This window comes from Crocodylus porosus, unplaced genomic scaffold, assembly GCF_001723895.1.
Source record: "Crocodylus porosus isolate Cpor-Errol unplaced genomic scaffold, CroPor_comp1, whole genome shotgun sequence".
Taxonomy (NCBI): domain Eukaryota; kingdom Metazoa; phylum Chordata; order Crocodylia; family Crocodylidae; genus Crocodylus; species Crocodylus porosus.
In genome coordinates, this window is record NW_017728949.1 from 62,602,116 (window position 1) to 62,620,512 (window position 18,397).

General features: G+C 41.9%; 1 protein-coding gene across 2 annotated transcripts in view; it reads right to left on the bottom strand.

The window, feature by feature from the left end:
* Positions 1–18,397, bottom strand: part of CFAP221 (cilia and flagella associated protein 221) — a 36,224-nt gene that overhangs the window by 4,860 nt on the left and 12,967 nt on the right. Inside the window, exons 7-21 of one of the 2 annotated variants that reach the window (XM_019554612.1) lie at positions 16,527–16,630; positions 12,807–12,966; positions 12,070–12,193; positions 11,854–11,965; positions 11,482–11,590; positions 10,815–10,902; positions 8,787–8,876; positions 6,898–6,993; positions 5,870–5,966; positions 4,474–4,607; positions 3,016–3,096; positions 2,178–2,285; positions 1,902–2,069; positions 1,008–1,166; positions 477–574 (exon numbers count right to left, since the gene is read on the bottom strand). In XM_019554612.1, the coding sequence (XP_019410157.1) occupies positions 477–574; positions 1,008–1,166; positions 1,902–2,069; positions 2,178–2,285; positions 3,016–3,096; positions 4,474–4,607; positions 5,870–5,966; positions 6,898–6,993; positions 8,787–8,876; positions 10,815–10,902; positions 11,482–11,590; positions 11,854–11,965; positions 12,070–12,193; positions 12,807–12,966; positions 16,527–16,630 (1,728 nt within the window). Of the gene's footprint in view, positions 1–476; positions 575–1,007; positions 1,167–1,901; positions 2,070–2,177; positions 2,286–3,015; positions 3,097–4,473; positions 4,611–5,869; positions 5,967–6,897; positions 6,994–8,786; positions 8,877–10,814; positions 10,903–11,481; positions 11,591–11,853; positions 11,966–12,069; positions 12,194–12,806; positions 12,967–16,526; positions 16,631–18,397 lie in introns of both variants that reach the window. The other variant, XM_019554611.1, reaches the window with a different exon arrangement.

Sequence of the window (18,397 nt, forward strand, 5' to 3'; positions counted from 1 at the left end):
CTAAGTGCTCCAACTGGAGCTAACATGTCCCTTACCTCCTTTGAGTTAGCACTATGGGAGCAGGAGGAGAGAAGCAGCAGAGCTGAGGAGGACAGGTACTGCCATTAAATACTAGTGTCTTGCACACTCATGTCTTACTGGCATTCGACTGCAGGGTAAGAGGAGCTGGTTTGCTAGTGACTCTCACACTGGCCTGGGGTTGAAGGAGAAACCATTCATGCTCCAAAAGGCCTGGGATGGAACCCTTATAATCGGGACAGACTGTCCCCTTTACTTGCACTGAGCCTGGTCCCTTTGGGAGGATTCCCAATGGGAATTTTTTCATTGACTGCAGCTGCCACAGGACTGGAACCACTGAGTATTAATTTGCATTTCATGTAGTCCTGGTTGCATCAGTGGGACACTGTGTAAGATGAGATAAGACACGGCAGAATCTGCCCCAGAGCCAAGATGTTTTGCATTTAAATCTTTCTTACCGGTAAGGCATTGCTGGGTTTGTCAGATTGGGAGTGTCAGACCAAGAATACACCAGTGGCAGGAATCTTCTCCAGTTCATTACTCCTCGGATGACTTCCTGAAATGACACAGTGATCAAGCCTATAAAATGCCACATGCTGGAAAAAGGTGTGATAGAAGACAGCAGAAGAGAGGGCCTGGTTTTGCCAGCTAAGGGTGCATTTGGCAGGCTTCAGTTCTCTTCACCCAAAAAGATAAAAGCTCCAGGCCAAAGGTCACATCAGTGCAGCAGAGGCGAAAAGGGGAATAGTAGGGAAAACCCTAGCGTTGTAGAAGGGACATGGAAACCTAATGGAGGATGATCTATTTGCAACAATCACTCCATCTAACAGCAAATGCTAATGATGAATAATATGCTGTATACGTGACACAGTTTGAAATGCCTTCCAGCTGGGATAACCATTCATCTTCCTCTTTAATTCCACAAGACAAATCCTTTGCTGCCCCGTGCCCTGAAAAAGTATTAACACAAGGAAACAAAAAGTCTGTACCTTGCGATGCAGAAACTTCTTCTGTGTCATCGGGATGCTGGATCCCTTCGGGCATTCTTTGGTGACTGGATATTTTGGGTGAGGGCAAAGATGATATTCAATGTTCGTTTCCGAATAGGGCAAAGGCGACATAAAAACTGACAACCCTGGAGTAGGATTCTAAAAGCAAACACGAAAAACATATGCAGAAAAAGTAACTCCGAGCCCCATGAACAAGTCTGCCTCTGAGAGATCAGTTCTTGTAGAGAAAAACAGCAGAAATCCCATCCCCAGCCTCCAACGCCTCTGTTCCACTTTTGCTCTCCTCTTACGAATTGTTCAGCTCAACACCTGATCTCTCTTCCCAACCCCTGATCACAGGTCTACTACCTTCTTTATCCTGTCCAAGCTCTCTGCTGTCCATCAGGGGAGATGCCTAGGCCATAGCTTTCCTGTCATGCAGGACTGATGCCAGGGAAGAACAAGCTATACTCCCATATGACTTGTGATAGCAGGTGTGCTCTCCCGGCACATGAAGGAGGGCCCAAATTCTCTGAGCATGTAGGACTGATAGGGACCTCCTGGGTCATTGGCTCCAGCCACCTGCTCTCAAAGGCAAATGTGCCACATAATCCCCTTCACAAACTGATTAAGTGCCATCTTAAACCCAGTTAGGCTTTTCCGTCCCCACTCAGTGGGGTTGAACCTTGCTAAGGGGGTGGGGGTCTGCAGGACCTTGATATGAAGGACGTGCCTGACAACACAACCTGGCACTAGGGTAGGCAAGTCTTAGGTCAAAGTCTAGCTTAGACAATTGCCCTCCAGTTCCAAACCAAACGTCTGGTAAAACAAACCTCCATTCCCTCTCTCCCCACCCTGCTCTTGGGTGCTTTATCAGAGCCGACCCCTACTTACAAAAACACGAAGTGGGTGACTGTCTGGAGGTTGGAGTAAGGCTTTGGGTGGTGCCAGTTTTAAAAGGCTCGTGCCCTCTGCCATGGATTCATGTTTGTGAAGATCCCTCTGAGGTGAGGTAGGAGTAAGTTGGGCCTTAGGAGAGGCTACTATTGTGATCAATTCATCCTTAAACAATGAAGAAGACAAAGGTTGTTAGTTGGCTTTTGGGTATGGAGTATTGTGACAAGATGGGGTGCAGTGAAGTTAAGTCATGGCTACTGGTTGACCTATTACCTTGGCTCCCTGTTTCAGTGGTCGGGAAAGTTTCTGCGGTTTGTAACTTGTTGAGGCATGCTGTGTGCAAAACGGCTGGTACTTCATAATGCTGAAGTGCTGAGGAACCTAGGTACAAAGAAAAAGGATCTAGCGCAACACTTGAAAAACGGTTCAATGTGTTTGAAGAGTCTGTTAGCTCATGTATGGAATGATGTGTATGGAAACATGGGTGTTTCACCTAATCTCTGATGTAAGAGATGCTTGATATCTGCTAAAAACCTGGACCAGCCCAGGTCAATCGCATGAACTGTAGAGGACTACGTCCACTGCTGTTCTTCCAAAAGGGGCTGTGTGTGAGGCGATACTCATAATCTGGAGTTAGTAAATTCTTGCACGACCAGTATGAGATCAAAGGGGTAGAGAGAAGCTGTGCCTGATCAATGTCATTTCACTTACGTAGCTCTTCGTTCTCCCCGGTGTCTAACCCAGCCCTTGCCTTGATACACTAAAAAAACCAGGTTCTTCTAGTCTCCTGCCGTAAGAGAGACCCTCCATCTCCCTCATTACCTTAGAGGCCTTTCTCAGCACTTCCTCCAGTTTGAGTTTTTTTCTCCCTGAACACAGACCACCAAAATGGGGCAGAGTATTCCCGATGAGGCCGTACTTAAAACTGACCCAAAACACTGGCAATCTGATCCACCAACCCTTACATGCAACTAGCTTATATGCAGGGGAAGCTCTCATTGAGCAGAAGGCCAGTGATTAGGCACCAAATGTGGTACCATATGTCTTATGTCAGACTAGCCCTGCTGAAATAAAGTAACTTGAGACAGCTGCACAAGTGATAGTGGCTGACCTGCAAATTGTAGAAGGGATGAAAATGTTTGATTTTCATGTCTAAAGGCTTGAGAGGAACTGGGCCAAGAGCATCAGGAGCCTGCAACAACACACAGTCTTTTAAGACACAAGAGTATAATGAGCATTTTCTTTTTCAGACATAAGACACAAAAGTATAATGAGCATTTTCTCTTTCATACAAAATAAGCCATTGATTCAGCCAGTTGAACACAAGGGAAGAATCTTGCACACATTTCCTCCCTGCTTTTTTTGGTAGACATTTCAGTCCTTTTGTTTTTTTGCTGAAAAATTATATTTCAGTCACTCCTAGTCATCGCTGTGCTGCTGTGAACTTCACAACAGTAAAAAAAAAAATCAGCTACTACAATGTAAAAATTCCCTATTCTTTTCACAATTTCAACATAATTTTTAATAAATGTATTGGGCTGAATGAAGAGCCTTTGTTTTGCAGATGAGTTCTCCAGTATCTGTGATGCTGAAGGAGTCTCCATTGATTATATAGTCCGTGGAGTTTCGGATGTGTATCCAAGCACCAGCTCAAATGGGCCCACAGACATCTTTCTGGTAGGTGCTGCCCTTGGGGGCTTTAGCTGAGAAGTTTAGAAAGGCCTCCAATGGGATTGGCCATGTTCGTGACCCTGCCTTTGTCTGAATACAGAAGTCTGTAACTCTGTAGCAGAGGTATCTGTAAGGCAACTACTACAGTAGTGACTGAATAAGGGGAGACCTACCAGGTAAAATGCTGGACTGGGGTTTAGGAAATCTGGGTTCTAGTTCCGGTTCATCCAGTGACCTTCGGCAAAACAGAAGGTCTGTGCTTCCCTAGCTGTAAAATTGAGACAATACCATCCATCTCCTCTGTAAAGCATTTTGCAATCTTCTGATGCAAAATGCTGGGGATGAGCTAGGAATTGCAGTTATTAAAACATCTGGTCTTATGTCCTGACCTCTACTTTAAAATTGCAACATGAAGGTTAATCTACAGTGACCTCAGAGCCGGGTTGCTTCTTCATATAACATTGCTGTGTGTGCATCTCTTGTCCCAGATGCCCTGCAGTTGTAAGCAAGAGGCATCCAGCTGTGTGGTTTTCATCACCTTTTTCTATCTCTGCATCAATTCAAAATGAAGAGGAGATGTTCAACTATTCTTGAAATGGGAAAGGTGGAGAGCTCGGGTCCAGCCTCAGTTATACAGACCCCCCCAAAGACAAGGGGGGTCTGTAATATAATCTATAAACTATTGTAGCTTGACTGGTGTTAACAGTACTTGAACTATAATATCTATTGATCTGGACACAATATCCCAAGCCAAGCTGTTTTGCCCCACTCTGTGTATTATATTTATCCTCACATTAAAGCCTATTTAAAGTCTCAAAGTAGGGTAAGGTAGCCTCAGTGTAAAAGAGAACTAGATCCACCATACTTTATCTGTTGCCATTGTAACCATGCTACCTACCAGTTCACCAGACTTCTGAGGCGGATGGTACATGGGGAAGTCAAAAGGTAATACGCGACTCACAGACAAGCTGGAAGTGACGTTGTCTTGCTCCTCACCCATAGGTGTGATCAAGGCTTTGAAAATGCTGTTTTCTGCCATGTGCGGGAAAAGAACCAAAATCTTGTAATAAATGGTAAGATAACTCAGTTAGGATACATCAAGCCGCAAACAGGCTTTTAACTTGAAGACTCACTGTGCTACAGGCACAGTGCTAAGATTATCACGAAGATCTGATAACAAGCCAGTCTCAAATCCCCCTTACCAGGCATTTTTGACCTCTTGTCTTCTTTTCTCCCTTTCTAAAGCACTGCGTTCCATTTGCTTCACCTCAACTGTGTGCAGGACACATATTTAAGTCTTATGTGCCCTTTCTACTGAAAGCCATAAAACTCCCACTGTTGGCTAGGGCCAAGACCTCTCTGGCTATGGTTTATCAAAAACCTCTTTCCTTTCCTGATTGTTATAAAGCGAGTAACTTCTCTGTAGTACTTCCACTACATTATATGGAAATGCTCCACTATTTTTTGTAGCTCATCCAGATCCCAGACTGATACCATGCAAATACTGGTGAGCATATATACGTATAGGAAAAGTTTCAGAAGATAAAAGTAACGGCACAAAGAACCTTGTCGGCATTGGAAGTCTGGCTTTTCCCCTTCTAGTTCCCTCCTCACACATATTAGCAATTCCTTTCATTCGAAATCTTTCCCCAACTCTGCCTTGTCTTACTGCACTCCTTCTAGCCCCTTCCTCTCCATAAGTGATGCCAGTCTTGCCTACCTATTTGTCTGCTTTTCAAACACACCTATTCACACCTTTGACACTGCTCTTCATGAAAGGGGCTCCTCTGCTTGAGTTGAGGGTCCTTAACACCTCCTCCCCCTCAAGACCAACATCCTACCTGATGACCTCCCAAGTAACAATGGATATACTGCAAGGATCCTAATAATTAGAGCTGTTCTCAATGCTTGTAAAGAATGTGCATGCTGACTACACCTCTCCATTTCTCCAGGCAGAAGGTAGGACAGGGTGACATCTTAGAAAGTAACTGGTTCAGAGAGACGTGAGCTTTCACAGGTGACTGACTACTTCATCAGACGCTAGCCTTTAAAGTATCACCCTGCCCTACAAATAACCACCTATGTTGCTCATGGAAATCACCTCTGTCCACCTGTCAGGTAATACTCATGTCTTCTGATTATAACTTCTTGAGCAGGGATTATTTCTTTGTGAGTGTAAGTAAGTGCGAGAGAGGGAGTGTATACGTAAGAAAGTGGGCAAGAGTGTGAGTGCCTGTGATAATCAACATGAATTCAGATTAACCAAAAGGCAAATATTTTATCTTATGCTTTACCTGATATGGCGCTTTCCTCATCCCTTTGCCTTCTGGTTTCTCTCACTAGTTCACGTAACAAAAGTAAGACGCGATTTAGCCGGCACTGAATCAGGATCTATAATAATTGTTTAAAGACTTCCAGTTAATAATAAACTAAATAATCTATGTTTATGCTGATTCATAGTACACACAACATTATTTATCCTACAAAAGCCACTTGGACTTCTGGTGACAGGATTTTTGTTGACATATGCATCCATTTTAGAATTTTTCCTAGGTTATTTTTGGTGGGGGAGGGTGGTATATGTGGCAGGTATATCCAAAATATAAAACTATTTTACATGCAAATGGCATATACAGGCCCTGCTCATATACCTGGGTCTATCTGGATACACAGATCTTCCTACAGGAATCCAATTGCTGGAGTGGGGCAACGGATTTGGTATGGCCCCTGTAAAACAAGAGTCAACCCTAAAGGGAATTTTTCCTTTTACAGAGCATTGCATGTTATTCTGGTAACAGGGATTCATGGATACTTAAGCCAGAAAGGATCATTAGACCATATCATCTCCTGAACAGGTCACAGACCACAGATTTCTGCCTGCATTGCACATAACTTGAGTTTCACTGAATTACATCTTTAAGACAATGTATCTAACTCTGCTCTGAGGCCGCCAAGAGATTGAGACTTTCTACTAGCTGTTGCGTTTGGCTTTGTGGGGAGCGAGTGGCAGAACTGTAGGGTGGCCAGGTAAAATCAATGTGTTTAGTTTCATGAACCACCTTTTTGTTCACATTTGGAAAAAACGATTTTTTCTGTCTTCTTTCCTTTTTCTACTTTTTTTGTAAAAATTCTGTTTTGAACTGTTAGCATTTTGTGTCTGCTTTATATTGACCTATTCTAATTACTTACAGATTTTGTTAGCAGTGCTAAAGGTACAACATATTAGTGTTGATTGTTGGCTACGTTGGTTGGCTCTTTGAGGATAGAAACTTTTAGCCTACAAGTGTTGTTCTCAGACTGAATTTTGGTTGCTTCAAATTACCTTGCAAGCTGTCTGTTGAAACCGCCTCCGAGTCCTGTGTCTGCTGACCCAAGGATCATTGAGGAGGAGGTCAAACTTGGGTTGAACACTGGGACACTGTGTGGTTCACAGAAAATGAGAAAAGATTATCATTTTTATAACCAAAAAATGGAGGAATTTCTAGCAAGCATTCCTTGGACTGCATCTACTGGCTATTGCCTAACATTGAGGTTATACCAGGTAAAAATAGTTAGTAATTAATAAACTCATTCTGCTCCCTTTGCCCTATCACACCATCAGTTATTAAATGGACATCATCAATAGGTTCAATAGAAAGTTACTATTAAAACAGTTGAAGAAATAATATACTTTCTTGCTTTACTAATGTAAAAGCTAAAGTAGCTTCAGCATGAATGAAATTTCTTTAGATTCAAAGAAAGCTGACTGTCTTCTGATTTCCCTCATACCAATGTCAATCCAAACTTACGTCACTGCTCTAATGATGCTAGGGCCAAACTTCATCCTGTTGAAATCAGTGACAACATTCTGATTCAATTTACTGAAAGCAGATTTGGCCTATGCTCCAAACTAAACTGTTGGACCTTGGTATCCAAATCTGGCCTAGCACACAAGGGCGCAAGCAGAGGTAACAAGGACAATATCATGGGCTGAATACATTCCCCACAGGTCAAACAGTTTAAGAAAAGGACACAAGCAGCCAGAAAATTTCTGTGCTCGTGCAATCATTCAAGGTAAGAAGAGTCCTTTGATCTCAGCAGTCTTCCTGCCCAAGTGCAGGGGAGCTGGACTCGCTGATCTGTAAGGTCCTTTCCAGCCCCTAACAAATATGAAACTATGAAAGAGCTGAGAGCTGCAGCTCCTACAACCATTACAAACCACTGTTCTGCAATTCTGGTCAGGCCTCCATGTTATCCTTTATAGCAAGACTGTCTAACTCTTGGGTTGGCAAGATCTGAACTGCAGGGATTTTCGCAGGCCACACCACCCACCTCTGGTGGTGGAGTGAATGGCAGTGGCGTTAACTTCCACGCGCTGATTACATTGCCTCCACTTACCCCAGTGCCAAAAGACCTCCCCAATAGGGATCTTGACCTAGAGATTCAGCAGTGGGTTGACCAGCACCCACAGGGTTAACACTACCATTACTGAAAGGTGACCCCAATGGGGACCTCAACCTGGAGGGCAAGCAATGGTGCAGCAGGGCAAGCAATAGTGGCATTAATTCCTGGGGTGCTGGCTACACTGACACAGCTGTGGGGCAGGGCGTGCTACTACTGCTTGCCCTGCCACAGAACCTGTGGCCCTGTCAACCATGATTTAGGCACTTACAGGACATATTGGGCCACTGCAGTTTGGACAGCCCTGCTTTATAGCAGCAGCAGAGCACAATTGACATCAGATGCCCCTGTCTGCTTAGCTGCACTTGCGATGCTGTTTGCACTGTGCTGTACTGGGTGTACGGCGAGCCCTACCCTTTGAAAAATAGCACTGAAAGTGATACACAAGTACAGAAATTTGCTTTCGTTCTAAAGATACGGACAAATTAAAACAGCTATGTTGTCAGGAGTGGGGCTAAACCTCTTTTTGGCGGGTGTGTCACAAATTAGCCCCACATCCTCCCTGAGTGCCACTCTGATCCCTTCCCCTTGCCTAAACGGCTCCTCTGCTTGCTGCCCTGTGCTCCTTGCCTGATCTGCTGCTCTGCCTTCTGCTTCCCTCCCTATCTGCCACTGTGCTCCATGCCATACAGAGGCTGCCTTTACTGGACACAATCAACCAGAAAACCTCTGTGCTCGTGCAATTATTCAAGGTGAGAAGAGTCCTCTGATCCCAGCAGGGGTATGCATGCTGCAGTTTGGTCACCTCTGGCTAGAATAATATGGGCATACCTGTTCAACAGAGCGGATTACACGCCTGAGAGAAACTTTCACTTCATTCCTCTGAAACTCCTTCTCAGTGACAGGATCTCCTCGTTTGATCTAGTTCAAAAGATGGGCCACATCAGTGCAATATAACCAATACCATATTTCCTCATTAGCTATCATTAATTCTTAATCTAGATTTGCCAACCAAATGGAGGCTTCATGCCTTGCTATCGTACGGCTGGCGATCATTGTACTTGAGTGAGCTGACCAGAAAAAAGAGGTATGACTCTTTGAGCCTGACTCTGTGTCTTGATGCCCATACCAATGGAAGACCCAGGGAAACCCATGAGTTTGCAGGGTCAGGGCTAAGGGCAGAGTCAGGCAGAATGACTTGGGCTAACTGCCTTCTCCTACCGTCCACTGATAAAATAATTTAGTTAGACTAAAAAGGTGCTTTTCTCCCCTGCTTTCAGACTGACTTCAGATTAACTCACGGAACTCCCTCTCATTGTTTAACCCCACTATTCTGTAAGATCCACTTACGCTGCTGGACCGAACAGCCATCTGGCCTACTAAATTAATGATGCCACTTTTCCAGGCTATGCTGTTTGGCTGACATCTTTGGTACCATTTGGTGGCTTTGACCTGTCTTCGGTATCTCGTTGCCATACAATTAATCCCCTCCCCCACTTGATTTCCTGTTGTCTTTTGAGGTACTCCCTGCTGCCACCAGATCTGATGCTTTCTACTTCATTTTGCTACACCACTTGTATTTGCCTTCCCAACCTTCACCTCCATCCCTTCACTCTTCCACTTAGTCTCTTCCTCCTGGCTCCACTCCCCTCCCCTGCAGACCACCGTTAGGCCTTTTGTTCCACTCCACTGCTGGCTGTCTTCCTAGGAGTCACATGCCCAATCAAGTTTCCTTTCATCATTTTAAATAAAACCTTTACATTTATTAAGCATTAAAACAAATACGTAGTGAAATCCCAAGGACTTTGGTAGGCAGGTCATGTGGTTAGGATGATGGAACACAAACCAGCTGAGAGCACAGGCGTGCAAACAACTTACCATGAGGCATAAGGATACGGGGCTTTGCAGCCCATCAATTGTTTTGTGGTGACTGTTTATGTGCACGCTTTTATCTTGTGGGAAATTACGTTAACCCATACTAACGTGTCTTCCTTCCATTAAGCCAGTGTGTCTTAGCTTTCGTTTCCCACGGAGTAAGAGCAGACATAAGCAATTACCGCAGAGTAGCTGACATGCTGCAAATGCCTGCCTTCATTCTCCTGGCAGTAGCTTGTTCATGTGCCTGTGTCTTACGTGTCTTGTGGACCGTCATTCGTATGTAGTTTGAGCTTCTGGTCCACCATGGAGAGGATCGAAGGAGACAGCTGAGCAAGACTTTAGAGCAATGGAAAAAATATGCCCCGGACAAAAAGAAGTGGGAACTAATCTTGTTTCTGTCTGACAGATCAAATGGCAAAGAACATTTGGAATCTAGCAGAATCTAGATCACTAGCCAGAGAGTGAATAAATATGCATCAAAAGTAGTGAGGCCAACAGGATAAGCACGTAGCTAATTAAACAACATAATTTCTCATGGTTTTACACCTCCTCCAACTTTTTGTTCTTCCTTTGTCTATTTTAATTTACACAGTGCTGTTGGAAGGTATGTCCTGACACTGCAAATACATATATGTTAATTACTTTCAATCACAAGCATAGTCCCACCGAAGCCAGGAGGACTACTCATATGGAAAAGATATACGTATGTGTGAGAGTGCTTATAGGGTTTGACCCTTAGACTGTAAGCTATTTAGGACAACAGCCATGTCTTTCATTCATTTGTTTGCAGAAAACTCTACAGACTACTACACAGAAATAATAACAGCTCAATAGATATGGGAACATTGCAGAGCTTAGGCAGGTTTGCATCAACCTACTTAAAGAGCAATCAGAAACAGGTTCTTCATTCTTTAGTTGCTTTTATGTAGTCCAGACTGTAAGGTGGATTTAAAAAACACAGCATAAACAATGAAGACTAACCTTATATTGTTCTTCCACTCTTTGTCGCTCTTCAATAATCTCTCTTTTCAATTTCAGAGAAACTGGATCTTTGCCTTTATGAACTTGCCTAATTTACAGCAGGGAGGAGAAAAACCTTTATCCAATGTACAGCTTGTTTCACTTAAAGAATAACGGACCTAAGTTCTCCTGCCGTTACTAAAGCAGGTGCTTAACTTTAAGCATGGGAGATGTTTCTTTGACTTAGATGGGACAATTCATGGCTCAAAGTGGAAGATATGATTACTTGCTTTCCTTAATGGAGGCCTTACTTTTTTTTATTCACATTGATTTGAGCTATTTCAGTGTGGGCCTGACTCTGGGCTCCTTCAGCTCAATGGGAAAGCTCCCCCTGATGCGAATGATACAAGATCAAGAGCTAGAAAAGTAAAATCTTGAACAAAGTTTCCAGGAGCTTTCTGCTGAATGACTGTAAAGAAAATCCAGGAACTTATTTCCTACTACAGATTACTAATCAGATCTCTCTCAGACAGAAGGAAAAAGAATGTGAGGAAAACAAGAAAATTCAGTTTTAAAATTCACCTACTGGACATGAACCAGCAGAAAGAAGTCTGAACTAACAATGCTTGTTTTGTCATAGTTAAATAAACATTACCATTGGTAATAAAGCTGACTAATTAACACTCACCATTTAAGTTGATTTGCTTCCTCTGCCTGAATGTCTTGTTTGACCTTCTGTGCAAACACTGCTTCCTTCATCTGCCTTGTTTTTACTCCTTCGTTACCTTGGCACAGAACTATAGACGAGACCAAGGAGTTATTATATGAGGCCTCAAACTAGACATCTTTACAAAATGAAGATCAATTTTTTATGAGGAAAACTTATCTACTGAGCCCATATATAAAAGGTACAGCTAAGGTGACATTTTCTTCAGAAATCAGGGCCATAACTTCCCATCAGTTTTAAGAACAAGATCCCCATATGGATATCTGTTAGAAATGTAACAGCACAAGAAAGCCATTCTGGCTTATTTTATCACGCATTGTATCATTATGTTACCTTCCTTCAAGTCTTTAATCTTTAATTTGCCAGGTTCCTGAATCAAAACAGTTGCTACAGCATGGGGATTTGATAGATCTGTTGGGAATCTCAGGTTTTGGTATTCAATCTCCTATGGGATAAAAATGAATGGAAAGAAATCCATCATGTGCATGATAAAGAACAAGGGGTAGTCTCATCCCCTGACAGGAGCTTCTGGTTCCCAGCTCTTTGTACCTTTACTTTCTGGGAAGCGCTGGGTCGTGAGTGCTTTAACTGGTCTTTTTTCTGCACCACTGGTTTCCCAGCTAAACCTGGTTTCTTCTCTGAGGCACTTTTCTGCTTTTGAAATTCTTCTTTCCTGGGTTTCAGAAGAACATGTGCTACTTTAAACTAGCATCCTCATAATGGATGAAGAGCCTACCATTTGTCTTTGTATGCTTTTTAGGTGTACAGGAATAGTGTAATGGTCTCTCCCAAAGTACAGATCAAGTATAATTTCCTAATTTTGCTCCTTCCCTATTCCCAAAGGAGCATAAGCGATAATCTCAGAAAGTTTATTAACCCTAAAGACCTTGATCTTGTGAGTATTGAGCAATGAGAGTTGAAGAGGGTTGACAGATATAACAGGCATTACGGGTGCTCAGCACTTCTTAGGAGATATTAAGAACCTTGCAAATTGGACCCTCGCAGAGCATATACATCTTGAAGGAGGCTGAGAAGAGCCGAAAAAGGGACCAGAGCTGACTTACAAGGCCAGGGAACTTATCTTAAGGGGTTATGGTTTTCCTTGTTGCAGTCCCATGTTTGAAGCAGACTGCTGTGTTATCAAGAGACTTGGTGTATTGGCATAAGTGCTGAAACAGAGCATGGTGCCACTGTTATGCAAAACAGTACGAAAATCTATATTATAAAGAGCTTTTTCAAAAACAGAAATGGGCAAAAAAATACAAAATTAGATCAAGCACATATACCTTAAGCCCAGAAAGGGTGTTGATGTTCCTGTGAATACACATGTGTACGGCTTAGAGTTAAACTGTGAAATCCATAACTGCATTTTCATCTGGGCTGTTCCATACTCAAGTGGTGAATATGTTATGACAACTTCCACTTTCCCATTGGCTGGAATTATTCCTATAACAGGGGAAGAGAACCATACTGAATTAACACAGAAATGGGACTTTATTTGCTAAGCACATTTTAAAAATAATACATTGCTGCAAGTTTTGGTGGCAGAAGGGCTGGAACATATTTCAGCCCAAACATATCACATGTATTGCCAGACCTCCCACTCCCCTGTGATTGGCAACAGCTTCAAATGGTAAAGAGATGAACCATTACTTGTGATGCACAATTTGCTACTACTGTGAGCATGACAAAGACTATTTATGTTTAAAAGCTTCTACTCACATCTGCTACTCTCAAGTCCTCTGGCACATTACACTGTCTTAAGCAAGTTATTATAAACAGGTTTTTTATTCCTTTCGCAAGCCTGGGGATTTCTCTGGGTTTCCTCTAATGCTTCTAAATTTCCTCGCTATCTGGTCCAGTGTTTGGTAAAAACTTTTAAGCGCTATTTTACAACCAGGAACACTTTGCATAATCCTTTGTCAGAGGCTCTAGCTGCTCTCATCATTCCTGAGATAAGGAATTTACTCAGCTCAACAGATACATTAACCTCCCATGACATTCATTTCCTACTCTTTAAAGTAACCTTTGCCTCGCTTCCTGTCTCCTATATTTTTAACGAACATTTAGCTTCCTTTCCTATGGTATTCTTATTGCTGTTGATGCTCTAGGGAGCAGTGACTATAGTAGGAGTTGTAGGCACTCAGCACCTTAAATATTTCCATTTAGTTTTAACTTTCTCCATCAAAGCCCCTTTATATTTTTCCCCCCAGAGCTAGGCCCATTCAAATGAATTCAGCTGGATAAAACGGGAACCATTCTGAATGCAAATTTGCAAATCCAAAATCCATGCAAGGAGGTTTGAGAAAATTTAACCCCAATCCAACCCTGTTTCAGCCCACCTATAATAAATTTCTGTTCTGCCTTTGATGTGCTATTGTACTTCCTACAAGCAGTTGTCAATAATTCAAGAAAGCATTTTAAAAGGATAACTCAAAAGAAGGTAGAAGAGTATGCTATCCTCTGTCAGCCATATATTTGCTATAGCTCCAACTTTAGCTCCATCTGAAGAATTAAAACCTGCCCAAGTTGTGAGCTAAGAACAAACATGCAAAAAGCAAAGACCCGATTTTGTTAAACTTAGGGAGGGCTTGTCTCAACTAGAAAATAAAGTGATGTTAGACCATGACCTGAGGATTCATAATTAAAGTGTTAAGCATGGTTTAGCAGCCAGTGCAGGGAGGAACCTTCATGCATAACACTGTCAATTGGTTATGCGTAAACCCTACTGGAAACCTTAGATTAAGCACATCCAGTAGACACCATAAATATGCATGTGATATAATCAGGGACATTAACAACGTGTCAGCTAACTTGGCTCCATAAAGAATGTTATAAAGTGACCCAATTTTCTACTGAAAGAAAGTGATAATGTTAAAGTGATAAATGGGTAAATTAGGTGTACAGAGGTACAACTTAACCTGAGCGCTACCAATTTGCAACATGTTGTCTGCATGATTTCTTATGATGAAACCTAAACTGGTGACAAGCACATTTGATTTCCAGTTGCTTTCTCTGCCTAAACTCATTATAGCTCCTAATCCTACAATCATTTATTTCCATTTGTAAGAACAAAACAGCTGAGGACGCTAGCGCTTTTCCCACTGGGTTTGGGAGAACATAACTTTGTTGCTTCCTATCGCAAATAATATTTTGGATCTAATTTTAGGACTAGCCCTAGTTCAATTATGCTGGAATTTATTCTACATATCACTGCTGGGAATGAATCCAGACCATCTGTTACACTATGAATCCCCATTTGTGGCATGATGCTTTTCTGTACTGGGAAACAAAGTAACGGACTAATGGATAACTGCATAAAGAAAAGGCTACTCCACTGCTGGAGCATCAAACAGATCATTTGGAGGCAAAGACCTCTAACTTTCCTGTGTGTGTAACTGAAAACATGCTAAGCCAACAGACTAAAATTCAGAAGGTCTAACATGAAAGAGCTGAGAGGTATGTGTCTCCTTCCCATAGCTTCCATTTACTGTAGTACATGTATATATCAAATTTAAGAAGAGACCAGCCAGTCACATGATTTTATTCCAAGTGAGATTCCCAAAGAATTGATCTAACTGACAATACAACTACACGAGCAACTTACCGCAAGGTAAACTGGGGTGCGAATGTACAGTTCATTGATTGCTCCATAATAACTGCTTGTGCGTAGTTTTACTGCTCAGTAAGTGGGAAGTGACTTGCTCCACTGTTCATGGAGGAGTCAACTACTCCATGCTTACAGCAGGGCAAGAGCATGCACAGAAGCAGTTACCGTGAAGTTGTCAATGGGTCGCAACCTCACATCCTATCTTACCTTGCAGTGACTTGCTTGTGCGGCTGTATCCTTGAGAGGCTATGTCTCATTGTCAAAGGGACTGAGGCACTAGGGACCAAACATATAAAGGTTTTTAGGTGCCTAAAACTTGTAAATCCGAACACACAGCTAACTCCTCTGACTTTCAGTGGGAGTTAAGTGCCTGGTCTACATCCACGCTATATCCCTATTTGCATATTTTTGGATGCCTGTATACGAGCCCAATGCCTGCTCTGACTTGTTCTAATTAGAAGTCAGAATCACCTTTTTTGAATTTCACTCCTAAAGAAAGATTAAGAGTCAAATTCTCAGTTGGTCAATAGCAGCGCTGATCCCGCTGATCAGTGAACTGGATCCGTGCCAATTTACACCGGCTGCAGTTCCAGCTCTATATTCCTGCAGAATTTTTAATTTATGCATGATTCAATTTTCTATGAATATACACCTGGCACGCTACTGCACAGGCAAAAGCTTCCAGGATTTTGTGTAACATCCAGCTATTATTTAACTTTTCTCATGGCCTGGGAAAGTGTTAATGAGGGTTGCCTTAACTCTAATTGTTCTAATTAGAAGTCTGCTTTGGAGCAGACTCACTGTACACAAGTCAATGAGCCCACAGCATGTGGGTCTGATTCACAGTGGGAAATCCCTTCCGCAAATGGAGAGCCATGCAGCTAGGTGACTGATCAAGTGGAATGTCTCCCAGTATCTGCAAAATCCATCAGGCCTGAACCCTAGTTATGCTTATGGGAATTTTATACCAGTGTGGCAGTATAAAGAGGTCCTGAAGTGGTTGCCATTCCATGATAGAGTTTCTGACATAAGGCAAAGGAGGAGGAGATTTATGTATAATTTATAATAATGGTATTATTACTACTGTTGTTATGCTAATGAAATGCTATACTCCAAATCATATATATTTCCACATCACTGCTAAAGAACTGAGGATTTCTTCCACAGAGGAAAGAAATTTGCTGGCTATGGAGTTGTTTGGCCTTCACTTGATGCTTGTTATTTATTTCTATTGTCATATATATGAGGCTATGTTTCAATGTTGTGGGCTTAACTGCAAACTCTCAGGGACAGATCTTATACTCTGTATTTCTGTACATCACCATGCACAGAGTCATAAATAACAGAACTTAATACATAATCATTTCAAATTCAATTTTAAAGAGATGTGATTGACCTGATGTTGGCTGAACAGTAAATGCTTTGTGAGGATGAATGTAATCAATGCGGAATTCAAAATCTATTGGACAGCTGCACTGCAAAGGAATCTCATACTCCTTGCTGCAAAACAGGAAAGCAAGAAACACAAAGGAAAAATTAATAATCATCCCAGTAGATAACCACAAACGACTGCATGCTCACATCTGGAAAAAGCTGTTTTCTCCGTACTGGGCATGCTCTAACAGTTATAAACATCATAGAGATGGATCACTTAGGAAAAGAAAGCAGCAATTTTTCATAGCTAGAAAGAAAAAGGTCATTTAAAAATGTGTTCCAGCTAGAAGATGAATAAGAAATCTCACTGGGTTTCTCAAAAACAGCTTTGTTTACATATACTTACATAGATAGAATTTGTTTTTTAAGAACTTAATTTTTTCTGTGTGTTGTTACATGAGTATTTGTATTCACTAGCTGGTAAAAATTGTACAATGCAATTTAGCGTTATAAGAGTTTCAGAAATCGAAATTACCCCTAGTTCAAGGCCCACAGCGGGGAGAGAAGATGAAAAGGAAAATGAACCACATGTGATCTGTTAGACATATTATATAACACAATGCAGAGGGCAGATAAGAACCTGCACAGAAAAGAGCTGGTCATCACTAAGCATTTTCTGGCCTACAGGGTCAGGATGCAGCCATATCCAGCTCACAGGGTCAGACTGGCACAGCACCACTGAGATATACTCAGAGTCCAGCCCTGCACACTGACCCCACACTGGATCCATGCCATAGACTGACCCTGGCCATAGGATGCAGTCCTCAAAGTGATCAAGTTGAGCACCAGTGACCCACAGTAACCCCTGAACTGTAACAGCAGCTGCAGAAAGCAAAAGAAATTAGGTAGCGCTGTCACACATACGACTTACTTCTCACTAAAGACCTGCTGGAAATGTATTACTGGGAATAATCACAGAGCTGCCAAAATATATTGGCTGTAACACGTTACAAGAGAACAGGTCACTTGTTAAAGCAGGGGCTGAAAAAGGATAATCAGGTTAGAGTCCATGTGTTGGAGAGGACGCCTTCCTTGTTCCCTCTGCAGAATAAGAATAGAGTTCAGTTCAAAACTATACAATACTCTGTTTTCTGCATAATTTGGAGACCAATAATGGTCAGAAGAGTAGTCCATTTTCCTTTCTTTTCCATGTTTTGGATGGTTATTAACAACTGGAACACTCCTGGCTGGTTCAACTGTTTCATTCATTTTCTTTAAAGTTCAAAATCAGAGCTAGAAAACAAGCCATTATCCTTTCCCAAGTAACACCTTGAACCTTAAATAAAAATTAAAATCCAATTTGCTTTTCAATGTTTACAATGTTTTTTCACAGCAGAGATAGAGGGTAATCAACCTCTCTCCCATTTCACTTTTGCTTCTTGTTTATTAGGACTCAGCCCAATGCTAAAGTGGGAACTGAAAATGCTGAAGTGGCATTAGACAACGTTTAAAATATTGTTTTTATTGGAACTTGTTAATACGTTTAAGAAGATGTTGTAAAAATCTTAATTTAAATATAGAGGCCAATTTGCTTCTTGTATCTTTAAAAGCTTTAGCTAATGAATGCAAAAATGTTATTTGGCTCTCATGGATCGCTGATGCAGGGCCATAATTGTCTATATGTGGGTCTATATGTGTATTCATGCGCCATAATTATGGCACAGTAAGTTAGTGCCTGTAGTAACAGGTACTAAACACACTGTAATTGGCATCTTTTAAGTGACATTAATGTGCAGTAGACTAATTGTACTGCACATTAGTGCATTAGCACATCTTTCACTGTTATAGTTTCATAGTTTCTAGGGTCGGAAGGGACCTGAGCAGATCATCTAG